The sequence below is a fragment of the Patagioenas fasciata genome, chromosome 3, assembly GCF_037038585.1.
Source record: "Patagioenas fasciata isolate bPatFas1 chromosome 3, bPatFas1.hap1, whole genome shotgun sequence".
Lineage (NCBI taxonomy): Eukaryota > Metazoa > Chordata > Aves > Columbiformes > Columbidae > Patagioenas > Patagioenas fasciata.
In genome coordinates, this window is record NC_092522.1 from 37663332 (window position 1) to 37681167 (window position 17836).

The 17836-nt window shown below is 37.6% G+C and overlaps 1 protein-coding gene across 1 annotated transcript in view; it reads left to right on the forward strand.

Moving 5' to 3' along the window:
• Positions 1–17262, forward strand: part of BTBD9 (BTB domain containing 9) — a 118394-nt gene extending 101132 nt beyond the window's left edge. Inside the window, exons 11-12 of the mRNA XM_065833670.2 lie at positions 10625–10703; positions 15456–17262. Of these exons, the coding sequence (XP_065689742.2) occupies positions 10625–10703; positions 15456–15650 (274 nt within the window). The 3' untranslated portion in view covers positions 15651–17262. The remainder of the gene's footprint in view (positions 1–10624; positions 10704–15455) is intronic.
• The last annotated feature ends 574 nt before the right edge of the window (positions 17263–17836 follow it).

Sequence of the window (17836 nt, forward strand, 5' to 3'; positions counted from 1 at the left end):
AGGTGGTGGGGTGGAACAGGATAAAAGGAACCGCTCTTGTACCTGCAATGTCAAACAGGGTATTTTGGCCACATTTCATCCTGTTTTACATTAAGTTAATTTCACAGCAAAACTGTTCTTGTACCCCTTCTGTCAAACACTGTATTTCAACCACGCTTCATCGTATTTTACATGAAGCAAATTTCACAGCAACTCTGTGAATGCCTCTTCCAGAGTTGCCAAACTCAGTGTGGCCACATTTGTACAATACAAAGATGAAATATATTCAAGTAAGATGTCTGGGAAATTGCTACATAGTTAAGCTCAATTTCAAGTCTCACTTGACAAAAATAAACTGAGGGTCCTTATTAATCTGTTCATTATGCCGCTAGTAATGCCTGCTGGAGCAAGTCAGACAGATATAAAGGGTCATTTTGTGTAATTATTGAGCTTAAAAGCCCTGAACGATAGAGGCATTGAAGTACATATTTTTCTTTGTGTTTATATGCCCACATTTTGAAAGATTCTAATAAGGCAAAGAAGAAAGAAGCTCCAGCTTCACAGACTTGCCTTATTAAGCATGAAGAATTAAGATTTCACAGAGAGAAACCAGAGTTGTACTCCATTACAGAGCGTTAGGAGTCTCTCAGAAGTGTGGAAACTGCATCTAACATCTCATTTGCGAGCTTTTTTTTTTTTTTTAATTGAGTCTAGTTTGATTGAAGAAAGATCTAGCTTCTTTTAAGTCATGTTTCTTAACTGTGATTCAGGATTACAGAAAGGTTTTCAAATTCTTAGTTTGTCTTTTCTTCTTTCCCCCTTCTACCTTTGGTTCCTTGTGGTTGCTTTTCAGCCACAAATACACATGGATCTTTCAAACAAGCCTTGAACAGAGCAGCAAGGTCTTGCAAACTGCAGTGTCTTAGCATCCCTTGGATGTCTTGTGCACTATTTCCACATGCATTGCAGCTTTGCTTTGCTCTGTTTTGCCAAGTGGCTGGCATGTTTTCAACTCCTCTTCATGCACGTTACTGAGAGGAGAGGGAAGAAAACATCACTGATTTATTTACAGTAATGTTTTTACCAGGGCAGATTATATCCATAAATCACAAAATGGAATCATTATCTTATCTTTAGCTTCATCCTTTGGGGATTTCTGCACTATGTGGTATGTGGTATATTTTTTTAGAATAACGCTCTGTCCGTTTGTTTCATATACTTGCAGGGATGGTGCTTCCATTGTGTTCTTTGCTTTTCTATCACACTGAGTTCCCACAATAATAATTTTTTCTTGATACCAGTACTGAACATCGTATTACCCAATTTCATTCAATTATTTGTCTTGTATCCCTGTAAACCTATTTTTCTTTCTTAAAGGTTTTCATATACATCAACTACATACTTATAGTCATTCTGCCTTTTTCCTCTTACCTTGGTTGTTACTTACACAAGTTTTGCCTGACTGTATTTTTTGCTCTTTCATCACAGGTCAACTTCCTCTGTTTTTAAAATTATATTTGTGAATTTTACCCAGGTCTTTTTGTATGAATTTTTAAGGTACAGAGTTATGAATTAAATACTAACATTTAGTTTAGCAGGAAGTGTTGGGAGGGGAGCTATGTTTTTTCTGTTCTGTAAATGGTAACAGACGCAGAAGATGTATGTGTTATTTTTGTCTCAGTTCACTTCAGTCTTGCTGAAGTTATGGATGTGAGTTCAGGTTTTTTGCTGCTCAAGTTTCAGTCCTAGTTCACAAGGCTTTGTTTTCTGACCTTGAGGTTAATAGATAGTTCAGTGTGGCAAAAGTAGAAGGGGTTACAGTTTTCCTCCCTTCCATTAACAAACCACAGTTTGCTTGTATTGCTGTTATGAGGAGTCACATGCCGATTTACTTTTTTTCACTGTTCTATTCTTTTTGGAGGCTGTGGTTCAATTTGTTGTATTCCTTGGAGGTTTGACATGTCAATTAGATGTTATCGACAGTAATAGAAGGGTGGTTGCTGTAAACGTGGAGTTTTTGAGTGGGCCATGAAATCAAACCCAAAGGAATGTAAGAAAGAAGCGCAATAAATACAGTGATAGTCTACACGCTACAAAGGAACTGATTAATAGGGAGCATAGCTCTTTCTTGTATCTCTAAAAATATTGTTTATATATATGCTCGTAATCAACTGTTCCTTTGGTATGAAAAGTTATGTAATAAAAATAGCTTACAATGTGTTGTAGGATTATAGGGGGGAGAAGTCTTCGAAGAGCATCCCACTAGTTGTAGTACTGTGTGTGCTAATGTGTTGTATGGCTTTTCATATCTTTGCTGTCTAGGTGGACATCAGGACCAATAACTATTGGTAGTGAGTAAGCACAACAAAACCAATTCAAGCTCTAGGATTGTGCGAATCTCTCTTCTGCATATGTGCTCTGGTGTACACAAAAGTAGGGAAGATGAACTCACAGGTCAAGTTACTCAAGTTCACAGCCTTCGTCTGCCACCACTGCCGTCCCCCAACGATGTGTGCGTAGATGCCAAATGCAAAATTCTTGCTATGGCACAGAAATTTGGCCTATGGTGTTCTGCCAGACAGTTGCCAGCAAATTGCTAATAATTTTGTTTTCTGTAAGATTTTTAAATACAAACTATATTTCTGGAAGTACAGAAAGACAACCTGTTGAAATTTTAAAAAATGTTTGAGCAAGCTGAATTATATGAGTACACAGGTTATGCAGTATAAAGATGCTACTGGTTGCCTACATTGGCATGTCAATATATTTGAAAATTGATTGCTACATTTATTTAGATAAATAATTATTGCATGCAGTTTTACCATTGCTCAATTTTAATATATTTTAACATTTCCTTTATGTAGTATTTTTTTTAAACCAGCAAAAATGTCAGCACTGAAGCTGTCAAAGTAGGGGTTACTCTGAGGAATCTTTTACATTAGAAGCTTTCTAGGGATGTCAGAAAGTCGGCACAGACTTAATTAAGTCTATTTCATGACAGAATTTTTATTCTAATAGGTCTCCTTTGTCAAGCCCACATTTGGTTTCTACAATAAATCATATGCAATAAAATGTTTATAGCAGTTTAGTAAAGTGTTCTTATAGAGGAAAGATATTTTCTTTGGGTTGATGGGAGGGACCAATCTTAGGGCAGAAATAACTACAAACTTTGTTCAGATGCTTTCAGAATTGTGTGTTCCTTATAGGAAGTATATTTAGAATAAACACTTCTGAGGAGAGTTTTCCCAAAAGGTGGGAATACGTATCTTTACACGTCAAGACAGAAAGGCATTATGTAACAAATACTGTGACAAGTGATTTTTGGTATTTATTATTCTCACCTTTATTCTAGACTCTCATATTTCTCTTCACCATTTTTATTGCTTCTGCCATTAGTACTTTAAATCCTTTTTGGTTTGGTTTGGTGGTTTGGTTTTTTTTTGACTTGATACACTGGATAAATTATATTTCCTATCTCATCAATGGGCTATAGCATAAATATAACCAAGATTAGATGAGTTTTGCCGCTGAAGGCTGTGGAGAGAAGGCTGGTACTTGCAGGTTGCACCTTCCTTCCTTCCTTAGAAGGACCACGTTTGATGGGCCACCTTTTGCAGAGTGCCGTCCTGGGAACAGCAGAATAGATGGACACTCCATTTTAGGTTGCAGTTTTTAATTGAGGTAGACCAAGGATAGAACTGTACTTAATTTGTCTTTAATTTAAAAATCCAAATGTAGATGAGCTTTGATTTCTCACAATATTTTGTTTCTCATGCTTTGTCTCCCCCTCAGTGGCTTGGGAGGTTGGATGGAAAGGGGGTGGCCTGAGCCAGCTGCCCAGTCTGACTTCTGTGCTTTATGGGCCTGACACTCTGAATTAGTATGTTAAATTACAGCTTTAACAGGAGAGGGAGCATTTATTCACTGTATTGTTTAGCACTGTTATGCTGGAAACCATGTTTTTATAGGGAATTTATTAGATGGCTGTAGACCTTTTTGGTATTTTATAAAGAAAAACATCTGTATAACGATAAGTTATAGCATTTTTAGTGCACACTTCTGTGTTTATTTTTTAGGTACTCCATAGCAGAGGTTAGTATGGCATTCACTGATAAAGCAAGGGGTGTAACACGTATGCAGGACATAACTACGGTACTTCTCCAGCCTCATTTGACTTAATTATGTGTGTGTGCAGTTTTTTGACAGTATCACATGCTGGATACTTGCTGTCTTGTTTACATCAGACTGACGTATGGAAAGACAGCACAACTCTTCTTTTCCTGTCATCTCTTTTACAAATATCTCCTCACTATTCCGTCATAATGAATGCTGTATCTCATTAAAAAAATACGTAGTCACAATTGAGAAAGTCCGCATCCAAATAAGCCAACAAGTTTTGTGCCACTCTAATATAGAAGGGGGCGTATGTGGACAAGCATTAGAAAGCAAAGTAGAGATCACTTGCTGGTAACTGATGTTTTTCAGGGTGTGTTGTTCATTTCCACATTTGTTCCGAACTTGGCTTCGCTTTTCTTCTTGGAGTGAGGAGCAAAACATGGGGGTTGTACGTCGCCTTGGAAAGTGAGGAGACACAACATGCACACACAAAATGTACATGCTTAGCCTAAAGCAAGCCATGATACGAATATGATATGGTTATTACAGCTTAATGAGCATTAGTTACATGTAACATTTTTCTCTTTCATCCTACATTTTTGGCCTGGACGGGGTTTTAGCTGTTAATCAGTACTGCTCTGGTGATCCCACAGTGTGGTAGCTTTCTGTAGTGCCAGTGGCTCATTAGAAAATCCCAATAAAAGATAAGCTTCCACTTCTTTCTTAATTTCTTCCTTCTAGAAGAGAAGGAAATAACGGGGAAGGGTCACTATTTGTATCCTATTATATGTAATAAATCTTCAGAAAGATAGCAGCTTTTCATAGAAATAACTAAGCCAGGATTCCAAATGCTGAGAAAAGCCATTAAATTCTTTAAGAGCCGTATTGGAGCTATAGATCGCTTAAGCAATAGCAAGCTGTCGTTATAATTTACCTGGTCATCAGTATTTCCTGCATTCTTCTTGCAATAGCCGAATAAAGAAAAAGATGGGAAGAAACAGGGAAGTGGAGGGGTTTCTAATTATTTTCTTCTTCCTCTGAATAGAACATGGTGAAGAGACTGCAGGATGCACAAAAGCCATTGAGTTGTCAGTGACAGCTGTTGCTATCAGAGAGATGAAAGCACTTGGCCCAAGAGTCTGTTTATATGTTTGAGCAGCAAAAGTGATTTTTATTGCAAGGAGCTCCAAGTGAGACAAGCAGAGTCAGAGAATAAGAGAGCAAAAGATAATTATCTAAATTATGTTCAGGCTATTATAGAAGACGAATATAGTTAAAATGTAATTAAATATGACAAGCTCACAGGATGCAAGCATGGCTTTGGAATGCTAATCATCAATTACTGCATCTCCTTAGGGGTGCCAGGCAGAACAAGAGAGTTAGAAGTTGGGTGACTGAGGTGAGATGTAGAGTGTTAAATAAAACAGCGTAGGACTGTAACAAGGCTAATTTCTTTTGGAAAATGGAGCTGTGGTATCAGGGGACCTTTGCTAGCCAAACAACTTGTAGTGCTGCATTTCAGCTTGAGGACCCTGGTATAAATCTGAGTAGACTGCTAGTCTTGAGTCTTCTCTTAGAGGTGTACACCTCAGCTTGAGGTAGCGCTTATTAATATTTCTGTTGTGAAAGTGGGGACCTGGTCTGCTGCACATTGAACAGCAAATCTAAAATGAATCAGACAGCAAGACAAGTGTGAAAGCAGAAAAAAGAACAACACTTCGTGAATATCTGGAGAAGCTAAAGCCTGAAAAATCACTTTGTTACAGGGTCACTAATGAGGAGTACAGAGATAGGGAAAGGCCAAAGACAGCAATGTCAGTTTATGGGAGAAGTAAGTTCTGATAGCTTCTTCATGACCGGGTCCTAAGTAAAGAAGGTGGAAGCATTGCTACCAACTTGAAAGATTTGTTTGCCTGGCATATGGGGAGTAAAGGTGAAGAAGTGACATCTATTACACAGAAGTATCTAATCCCAGACCAAAAATGAGGTGCTTTTGATATGTTTTAATGCTCCTTTTCCTGGAATAGAGTGACTTGTATATGAATCAATACCAAAGCTATGGAGGAAATTTTCGTAAAGACCATCAAAAGCGATTTTGAAGTTAGAAGCACTAGCTCTTGTGAGGAAAGTATAAAATAAGTACATGGACAAGTACACAAATGGCATGACTAAAAAATTATTTGATAAGTAAAATTTCTACAGAGAAACCGAAATGAAGACATAACCAGGTGGTTATGAAGACACATATATGAAGACATAACCAGGTGGATAGATGATGGTAAAGCAGTGGATGTGGTCTATCTTGATTTCAGTAAAGCATTTGACACCATCTCTCACAGCATCTTTGCTGCTAAACTGAGGAAGTGTGGTCTGGATGATCGGGTAGTGAGGTGGACTGCGAACTGGCTGAAGGAAAAAAGCCAGAGAGTCATGGTCAGTGGGGTGGAGTCCAGTTGGCGGCCTGTATCTGGTGGAGTGCCTCAGGGGTCAGTACTGGGGCCGGTATTATTCAATACATTCATCAATTATTTGGACAAGGGACTAGAGTGTACCATCAGCAAGTTTGCTGATGACACCAAGCTGAGAGGAGTGGCTGACACACCAGAAGGCTGTGCTGCCATCCAGAGACCTGGACAGGCTGGAGAGTTGGGCAGCGAAAAATTCAATGAAATATAAGAAGGGCAAGTGTAGAGTCTTGCATCTGAACAAGAACAACCCCATTTTCCAGTATAAGTTGGGGAATGACCTATTAGAGAGCAGCGTAGGGGAAAAGGACCTGGGGGTCCTGGTGAACAGCAGGATGACCATGAGCTAGCACTGTGTCCTGGTGGCCAGGAAGGCCATGGTACCTGAAGTGTATTAGAAGGGGGGTGGTTAGTAGGTCGAGAGAGGTTCTCCTTCCCCTCTGCTCTGCCCTGGTGAGACCACACCTGGAGTATTGTGTCCAGATCTGGGCCCCTCAGTTCAAGAAGGACAGGGAACTGCTGGAGAGAGTCCAGCGCAGGGCAACAAAGATGATTAAGGGAGTGGAGCCATCTCCCTGATGAGGAAAGGATGAGGGAGCTGGAGCTCTTTAGCTTGGAGGAGTCTAAGGGCCGATCTCATTAATGTTTATAAATATGTACAGGGCGAGTGTCACGAGGATGGAGCCAGGTTCTTCTTGGTGACAACCAATGATAAGACAAGGGGTAATGGGTTCAAACTGGAACACAGGAGGTTCCACTTAAACATGAGGAGAAACTTCTCAGTGAGGGTGACAGAACACTGGAACAGGCTGCCCAGAGAAGTTTTGGAGTCTCCTTCTTTGGAGACATTCAAAACCTGCCTGGACACATTCCTGTGTAACCTCATCTGGGTGTTCGTACTTCTGCAGGGGGATGAGACTAGATGATCTTTTGAGGTCCCTGCTAATCCCTAGCACCAGAAGGAATAACTAGTAGTAAAAGAAGATTATTAAAAAGAAACATAAGGCTTACTTATGATGTCTTTAATCAAGGAACACCACTGAACAATTGTTATAGGTTGATACATAAATAAAAGTCTTACTGAATTTTTTATATCATCAAAAAATGCAAAAAGAGGGCAGAAATGCCTTGATAATGTTATGTTAGTAATCTCTCTTCCCATATATGGGTGTAGGTACACTGCATATATTACTTCTTTTCTGCATAACTATATCTGTAGTGGAAAGGTATTGCTTTGTGTATGTTGATGTTCTCAAATGTGTTGTTACAGTCAAAGTCAGTGCCATTTTCTAGTGAAGAAGGTTTGCCTTTCGTATTTCAAATGACTTTTTCCAAATCCAGTTGGGTTGTTTTCTACTCTCTTTTTTTCTTTTTTTGCTAAGGAAATAAACTGAGAGACCTAATTTTCTCATTATCCTATCAACTACTAATTCTCTAGTGGCAATATTCTTGAATTTTAATAACTTGAATTTTAATAACATTTCTACAAATTGTCTGTCATTTTTACTTTCTTTTTCTAATGGGAAAGGAAGAAAATGGACATATAACAAAACAGTAAATATTCTAAGGGCCAAATTTATTGAAAACCCTTTTTTCCTTCAAGTCTTACATCCTCAATGACTTTTTTTATTATTTTCTATCATGTTTTAATATTATTAAAAGGGTAATTATAATCCAATCCTAATAACAGCATTGTAGCAGAAAGTAAGGACTTGTAATGCAGTGGAAAATGGAAGAGCTTAGGAGCTTCCTGGAGGATCTGATCTAGAGATGGGTTGTAAAAAGGATCTTCCGAGGCCTTTTTCTCAACCTCTCGCAATACCTTGTCACACTCTTCAGCTGTATGCTGAAAAATGCATCAGCTTCATATGACAGACAGCAGCATATACTGCCATCTTTGGAAAATCTGCATATACACACTCTTGCATTGTGCATATGACCAGTGCTCGGAAGTACTATAAACACAGACCCATGTATATTCTATTCTATGATCCCTAATTAACGTATTTTCTTAGCACAGAACATAAACTCTCCCTTAGAGGTTAGGAAGGCATAGGCTATTCTTAACAGCTTCTTTAGGATTTTGAACTCGTTTATTTAGAATATCATAGCTTTAGAATATTTACCAAATCACTAAATGGGGAAATCTGATTTTTACATCATTACTCTTCCTTGCATAAAAGTGCATGTGTGTAAATGTGAGAGTATATGCATAGTGCAAACTGTGGCAATGCTTTGTTATGAGTAGTGTTGCAATTGTCTAATCATCCTAGCCACTCATCTTTGGGAGTCTGTATTTCAAGGTAACAATTTATGTTTGGCCATGAAGATTAACTGACTGGCTGTACTAGAGTAATATGAGAAGGAAACTCAAGAATTGTTCTCCAATGTAGGGAAAAAATGTTTAGATCACAGCAATCTTTCAGATCTCGAGACAGTCAACAAAATAGTCTGTTCTCCTTTTATATTTTATTTAGAGATTTAGAGCTCAGGCTGTTTCTTCAAATAAAGAGGACGTAGCCACATAAGGGATATAAATAAACTGTGTCATTAGATATATAACTGCTGTGCCTCTGAGACCTGACACAGACCTCACCTTTCTATTATGATGAGTAACTCTAATTACATCCATTACTTCATGCAGCAATACCAGTAAACTACTTGAAATTAGGTCTTGATTGGGCTCATAATCTTCTTTAAGCAAATATAACCTGACAGCAGTGATAAAAGTAATAGTCAACTAAATTAAACCCAGAAATGCTATGATTGTGACAAAGAGGTTTTCCTACTACGGGGAAATTCAAATGTCTGACAAATAGTCAGCAGCCAGGCTGTTCATACTGCTGGGCTTTGGGGCAGTCTACATGTGGCCACTGGCGTTTTATTCCAGCTTTGCTTTGGTCCCTCATTTCTTATATGAACTCTTCTAGAAGTATTCTGAACACACCCAGGAAAATTATCCAATTATTCTGGAGTGAGTTAATCAAGTTATTCTCAACTATATTTTATTGCTGAAGCCATCTGTAATAGTCTAGTTTTACTAAAAAGTTAAATTCTCTATCTAGCTTTCATGTTTTATGAATAAAAAAATAATTAAGTACTACTCTACTGTAGTGGGCGACTGGAATAGAACTGAAACCTCTAGTTCCTATTATTCTTTTTTTTGTTTTGTCTGTTTTATTGTCATTGTGTCTGTAAGCACTAAGGTATGGTAGGAATTGGGGTCCTTTATCTCCTGTTCATTATGCTACTTGGGATGTCGTGCCTCACCCAAATCAGAAGACCATGAATAAGGCAGGAAGATTATAGTAGTCCTGATCTATCTCTGCTGTCTCAGTCTAGCCCAAAAGTTATACTCCAGCTCTGAGGGGGTGGTCTGTGCTCCCCACTGCCTCAGTGTTAGGATGGGGAAATCCTCACAACCTGAACTGCAAAGAATGCTCGATGTCACTGTCATTTACTGGAAGGACCTTGGCGCACACAAGGGAAGTTTGACTCCCCTGCTTCCACTGCTTCACTTAAAGTGGGAGGAGTTCATTTAGGGTTTTTGGGTGTGGGTGGTGTGGTTTTGTTTTGTTTGGGGTTTGTTGTTGGTTGTTTGCTTGTTTGTTCGTGGGGTTTTTTTCTTAGAGCTGTAATTTTCTTTAACCGAGCTCTGATGATTTCTCGTGAGTAGTTAACAGATGGATGCGTTTACTTTTTTTATCTGATCTTTTGTTTATCTAATACAGTTAATATTAGTCAAGGATTTTAGACTTTGTTTGATTTTTTTCTTTTTTTTCTATTATCATTTTCTTAACTTTCAGCAATAGTATAAGTATTATTCCTGCATACAAATTACAGTAGTATAAGGTATGTATGGAAACACATGAGCAGAGTCAAGGCACTTAAAAATAAAAATGAACAAGGAGTGCTGGAAATTCAGGTGATGTAAAGTGTTCCTCTACTCGCCCTATTAAGTGATAATAGTATGTACTGTCACTTGAATGGATTCTCTGTGTATTCTACTGCAAGCTGTTGTGTCAGTGTTTAATATTTGTATTTCTTTTTGGACTTCTTTGTAGATCGTGGCAAACAATCACTTTTGATAAACAGCCTGCATCTTTCATCAGAATAGTTGGAACTCACAACACAGCTAATGAGGTGAGGAACTTTTAATAAAACATATAGTTTTCATTATTATGCAACAGTACAGTTTTTCATATCTTACAATGAAATTGATAGTGCTTTCTAAAATGTACTTCATTTTTTTTTGCTCTGGCAATCCCTTGAAATAAGAATGAATGCAATGCCTTTCTTATTTGAATATTTGTGAACTGTGTTATCATCTTCACAGCCTCTAGAGTTGAAGACCTAGTACCACTGTGAGAGATATTTTGGGGTTTTTACAAAGTACAGTAAACTATCTGGTTTTGACCTTTGCACAATGTTATCAAACATTCCTATTGGGTTTAGTTTTAAATTTTTCCTTATTTTGATGAAGGATGAAAATACCATCTCAGTGCACACAAGAAGGGCGTAATCTCTGATTACTTGGTTTTATCAGCTTTGTTTTAGCTTTTTAATAAATAAAACATAAGAAAAATGTCATTCCTCATAAGAAAATCTTATTTGCGTTAGATTATGATATAATTTATTTTCATACCTGGTAAATCAGTTTACCAATAGTGGCCAATCCAAGAGGTTTTTTCAGTTCCTTTTATACAGAAAAAATACATTTTGCCGTAACCAACCAAATGCAATATCATCTGCTTTTTGTTCACTTGTGCATCTGTCTTTTGTAATTGTGAAGTGCAGATTTTACAGCTGACTTCAGTGAAACCATTTACAATATGTGAATTTAGGAATATATGTAAATCATTGAGATTAGGACCTTATATGATGAGATCATAAGAGGCACCAAAAGCTTCACAGTGTATGCATGCATGTCTACATCCCACACAATTAGCTCATCGCAAAACATTGTACTTTCACGCTTTGCAGTGAACTTCGGTTAGCGCTATTATGTTTGTAGTAGAGCTTGTCAACCCTAATGGCATTAGGAGTTGGGATTTCTGATCATATTTAGCATATGGGATTGCTAGTTCGTAAGCACTGAAAGAATTGTCAAATAGCATTGTTTATGTCCAATTTTAGAGCAATTATTGCAAACATATGCACTGCCAGATGTCAACATTAGTTTTCAGCAGACAGTTGGAAAGAAGCTGACCAATCAACTGAACTGGGAATATAATGGTTTTTTCCTAAGCGCTGTCTCTTGCAGTGTACAATTCAGCCTCAGTCAGTGAGTTCTTAGAAATACAAAGTCAGAAGCTGCCTCCAGCATTATAGTACCGGCACGAAGACCTTTGCCATCACTGATTCATACCGGCAGTCTTGCTTCCTCTCGTGCCAGTCCCTGTAAGTTCTCTTTATTGAAAAAGAATGAGGTGCATTGCATAAACTTAGCAAATCAGCCTACAAGAAACATTACCTCCAACTTCTGATTCTTACAGTTAGCTTTAAGCCATGAAGGGTAAGGAGCTTTTAAACATCATTCTAATTTTAAATTGGTTACTATTTCTGAGGAATCTAATACCCTGTGTAATTATTTATATGGAGCACTGCATAACTATAGTGAAGATCAGCATATGCAAATTGAGGTTATTCATGTAGTGGCTCAATGGAACTATAAACACCTGCTGCTGTTTTAGGTCTTCTTCTTTTGTCTTTAAAATCTGTACCCAATGCTATTTTTAAAAAATTATTTCTCCTGTAGCTTGTAGGCGACGAACATTATCAGCATGCACTTATTACTAAATTACATTGGCTTGAAATATATTAAACAGATGGTCTGTAACATTTTTGTAAGAAATTTTCATTTTCCAGAGAAGGCAGCAAGGTATTTGTCATACTTTCAATTTAAATACTAACAGTGTAACCAAAGTCTCAGTTTGTTCTGGAGTCTCAATAGTCTCTTCAGTAAGAACACAAGCAGTTTCCAGAATTCTTTGCCCATAGCTGGTTGTATTTTATGTCAAACCATTCTCATTTTAAACAAAAGATGCTAACAGCAGGATATTCTCATCAAGGAGTTTTACTATAATAGGTATAAAAATATTCGCTGCTTATTCTGCCAACACATACTCTGAAGCACGATCTGTACTTTTCAAAGGGAAGAGCTCATCTTTGTAATTGAAAAAAATCCCATAAAATGTCTTCATTTTGTGAATGATTTCATCTTAGAAATGCATCTTTTCCTTTGCCATGTTCTGCAAGTTTTGAAAGATGTGACGTTCACAGAATTTTTCACTTGACATTTGAATATTTTTTGGTATGTTAGAACATGATAGAAAGGTAACTTTTTGTTTTCTTGAGCTTCCAGACATTCTACTTTTATAAAGACATGGATTATTTTTACTTAGTCCTTGTCATAATTTGTTTGTCATACAGGTCACTCGATACTTTTACTGTGTAAATTTTATCTTTTTATTCCTCCTCAGTATTAGTGACCTGGAAAGGACACCTGGTTGCTAATGTGAGAGCTTTATCTTGCAAATTACTGTGCTGGTGTGTATGTACTTGGCCTTCCTGCTTTGTATCTCAGACCTTTCTTAAAATATCCGTGAGACGTATAACATGCCATTGATCAGAGGATGATACTGAACTGTCATCTCTGCCTTTTCAGAGAAACACATGCAAGGTTATTTGTTTTAGTAATACTGTTGTGAAATACATAACTCGGCGATTGGATGAAGCAGATGAGCTCAGTTGCACTTCTCTGCCATCTGCTGCTTTCACAAGCTGGATTCTCTGTATGTTGAAGTGGCAGAGTAACTGAATATAACGTCATAAATTCACAAGCTTGTTAATGTGCCAGATGCTGAGTTGAGCATTAAGTATGAAAAATAAGTAACAATTAAAGTAACAATTTAAGAATTGGGTGCTTCAGACTTTTGGACTAGTGTTAGCTAAATTTCACTGGTATCCATACTAGCTTTAAAAAAGCATCCACCACTCTGTGGAGTTTTAAATAAAAGACACACTATTGGTGTGGGATACAGCAGAAATATGGAATCTTCTGGCTTGGAGGCCTCCATCCCACTCAGCAGACTGTGCTGCCTTTCAAAGAAAGCAGCGTATTACAGAGGTGCGCTGATGAGAGAATATTCTTTCCTACAAATCCTGATGCTCCTAAGTGTGACCGGGAAAATGGCAATAGCTGTTACTTTAAAAACATGGGAGCTGGATGAGTATAAAAGGGGCTTCTCAGGAAGTGTAGTTGAATGTAAAAATTGGCTTCTCAAGCAGTGTAACAGATGGAGAGAATTCATGCCACTGTAGAAATTAGTTCAACTTCAGAAAAAAATTTCACCAGAAGAAATGCAGAGAAAGACCATTTTGTGCACATGTGTACGAGTGTGGGTACGAATGTGGTTTTCTGTTCATAAGTGTATATCTAAAGGCATAGTGATATATCTTTATGTGAGTGTGTGTATATATAGACATATAAACATGCATCGCTACGTATTTGTATAAAAAGCTGCAAGAATTCTTCCACTGAGAGGCATAGGAAAATATAATGGGGATTTAAAAATAACTGGTGACTATGAATATTTTTTTATTCATTTCATGTATGCTGTCAGAAGTTGAATTAACTAGCTGCCTCCTCAGAAAAGACCCAGGGCTCTTACAGACATGTCATTGCAGACATCTACTCAATGTGCACTTGAGCAGGGAGGCGCAAAAAATAGTAACAGAATTTTCAGTTGTATTGAAGAAAGGATCGAAAATACAATATTCTGTAGTCTTGTATGAATACATCGTATACCCTTGTCTTGTTTATGGTATTTGATTTTGCCCACATGAACTTGACAGGGTCTGGGAAAGGGCAGTTAAGATTATAAGAGATTACCTTTGTTTATGAAAAGAGATTTAAAGACATGATCTGCTTGCAAGAAGGATGGAAGATGTCATAAAAGCATACAAAATTAACTTAAAACAATAATTTTAGAATTCAGTTTTTAATATTAATCAAGCTTTAGATATAAAACTGCAATCCATGAGAAAATAGCAAAATTTAAATCTGTTTACAATTAATTAGTTTAGTATATGGCAAAGCTGTGCAATTTGTAGCACTGAGAAATAATGTGGGAAGAAGTTTTGTAACAATTTTAATGGATTCCTTGCCCTTCTCCTCCCAGGCACTCCAAGAACAAGTAGAAGAATAGGTAAAGTAGAAAATAAATTGGAAAAAATACTTAAACAGATGGTTCTCTTACTCTAAGATATAGTCACCTGTACAGTGGTTCCAGATACTGTTTGAAACATCCGAAAATGATCACTGTTTGAAATGGAATATTTCATCTGATGAAGCAGCAGCCTCTTTGGGCACTCTAAATGCCTTTCTACACACTCCAGGATATGCCTGTAGAGCTACCATTGGTATTACAGCAGAGGGCAATCTTGAAATAGAATCATATTGGTAATGATGCAAATTTCATTTCTAGTGTGTATGAACATTCAGCCTGTTAAGGAAGTAATTAGAGCATAAGATACATTTAAGACAATTAATGTAATTGCTGTTGTCATCCGATAGCATGTAGTAGATGTTTATGCTACTTGGCATGGAAAAAAGTCATTTACAGATACCTCTATCTGCTTTGGAGCCATTTTCCTGAGTTTTAGTGCCATATGTAAAGGTTGGTATATTTCGAAGACCTTCTCTTGTATCACTGTATATTGTTTATGGCCCATGGATAGATGTTTCTGACCTCATGGTGAAACATTCTAATTTGATGAAGTGCTTTGGCACTGATCTGGCCTGCATACCTCCACATAGACTTCATCTTATTTGGTTGGGCTTTTGCCAGTATTGAATTGTTTTGCTTTATCTTCCCTTTTTGTTCTCCCCAGGTGTTTCACTGTGTGCATTTTGAGTGCCCAGCACAAAACAGTACCCACAAGGATGAGAGTAGCAAGGAGGTGGCAACAACAGAGGTGGGGACCGGTGGCCAACAGCTTGTTTCTCGCCCTGTTCAAGCTGCGAGCACTAGTTCCCTGCATTCCCCTCCTGCATCCACCTCACGTTCACACGCTCACCAGCCGTAAAGGAGATGGAAAGGGAGCTTTTGCAGCCCTGCTGATGTTAAATGAAATTATTCAGAACCTTCTTGTGCTGGCACCTTTTCTTTCTTTTTCTCTGTGAACAAAGGGGACCATGTCTGAAAGCTGGAAATGCTGAAATGGAAAAGGCTTTTCCCAAGGACATGAAGAGACTGCTTCACTTGCCTCCATTTGTTCAAATCAAGCGGGTCTCCGAGGGGGGAGAAAATAGATCTTCAATCTTCATCAAGTACCCTGTTAACACTCTACCTCTCTAATCTAACCAAGGCAAGGAGAACAGAAGAAAATAAAAGGCAGAGCTACAGTGGAAATCTAAGATTACTCAAGTGGAATGGAAGGCATATGATATAAGTATTTGTTCCTTGAAGGTTTCCATTAGCAAAGAAAATGTTTATGGAACACATCAGTCCAGAATATATGTTATTTTTACAAGTTATTCTTCCCTCATATTCCTTTGTAACTAGTAATCTGTTTTCTAAATTGTTTTGACTCTGTATTCCCATTTGTCTGTTATTTTTGGCTGTAGCAAATGCTGTGCAGTAGATCAAGGAAGTATTGAACATGTTTACCTGCTGAGATGCAAATTCCGTCATTCATCAGCAGGATGACAAGAAAAGCCTTCATGATATCAGCAAACTAATTAATGGCTGTTGTATTAATCTTGACCTTAGTTGACTTTTCAAAGTACAAAATTGCCATTTCTTATGCTTGAAAAGGGATTTCCTGAATCAAGCATCCATCTTGAAGAAAAACACATTTTTCAGTCCTGAAGATGATTACTTAAATTTTACCTGCATCTCTAAGAAAACTTGCAGCAGATCATCAACAATGTTTCAATTAGAGAAGTGGAACTGCATCTGCTCACTGACGAGCAGTTGTTCAGAATACAAAAAAAAGAATTTGCAGATACTTATTTTTTTTCCAAGAAAAAAGTTTTTTACAGTCTGGAACTAAAAATTCAAAGGCTGTGTGTGCATAAACCTTTCTCATAATCTTCATAAAATAGGATGCTTTTACACTGTATTGTAAAAGATCTGGCTCTTACTTTACAGTCACAGAATTCGTTCTCCATCTGTGTCTGTCCGGATTACGTTGCCTGCGATTTTGCCAGTTCTAAGTGTTTTCACACTGATGGTGACGCAGATCCTTGTGACTTTTGGGAAGAGCTCCCTGTTGGCCTTTCAGTATGGGACAAAGTGATTTTGTATTAGGAAAAATGCTGATGTAACTGCCAAAATCAATTAGGAGCATTGTTACTCCTCACAAAGTATATTATATTGGAAATGTTAGCTATCCAGTTTTATGAACTTGGTATTTCCTATGGTAACAAATAACCTTGTCAGAAGAAAACAGCGCTAGTGTAGAATAAATATGGTTTTCCTTTGTGTAAGTATAGTGATAAAATGAATTGTATCAACATAGCAAATAGTATGTTAATTTATTATACTCCTTAATTTGAAAGAATTTCCCTGTTGGGTACTGGTTTTGTGAAAACCTGGAAGAAATATAACAAGTGGTAGCAAATGCATCAGTAGAAACTTGGAAGGAGAAAAGCTTCTTCCTCTTTCTTGTTTCAAATAAAATTGATTAGACTTTATCGATAATGACATAGTATTTTTCATTGCCAAATTGCAGTTGAGTTCTGACATTTGCATCCAGCGCCTTCCATTCCCACTGCTCCCTACTGACATGGGAGCCCTTGGGTGCCCATTGCGTTACACACAGCTGGTCACACCTGCCACAGCTGCCTCTGTGCCGACCAGGACATGGGCATGGAAGAATTGAGATCAGCGACTGGGGACACAAAGATCTTGTTTAGGTATAGGTCTAAAAATTTGTGGTTTTTTCCCCCCTTTTGAAAACTAGAAACCTTTTCTGTCCTGGTTGTAATCCATGCTGGAGCTACTGAGATGCACAGAGCATATCTTGTCTTTGGTAGATAAGTCCTCTGTGCCAGTAGTGATATTTCTTTGCAGTTTGATCAAACAAGTTTGCTTTTCTCAAGCTGTGGATAAGCAAAGGGCGTAACTTCCTAGCTGTTAGTCTTTAGTACTCACCATTGTAGAGAATGTTTTAAAAAAGTTTGTGCCTGCTGTTCTGATTTTAGGCTGTCAGAGGAACTGCAGTTTGTAAACTTTGATATGTACAATTAATTTTTATGATAGAAATAA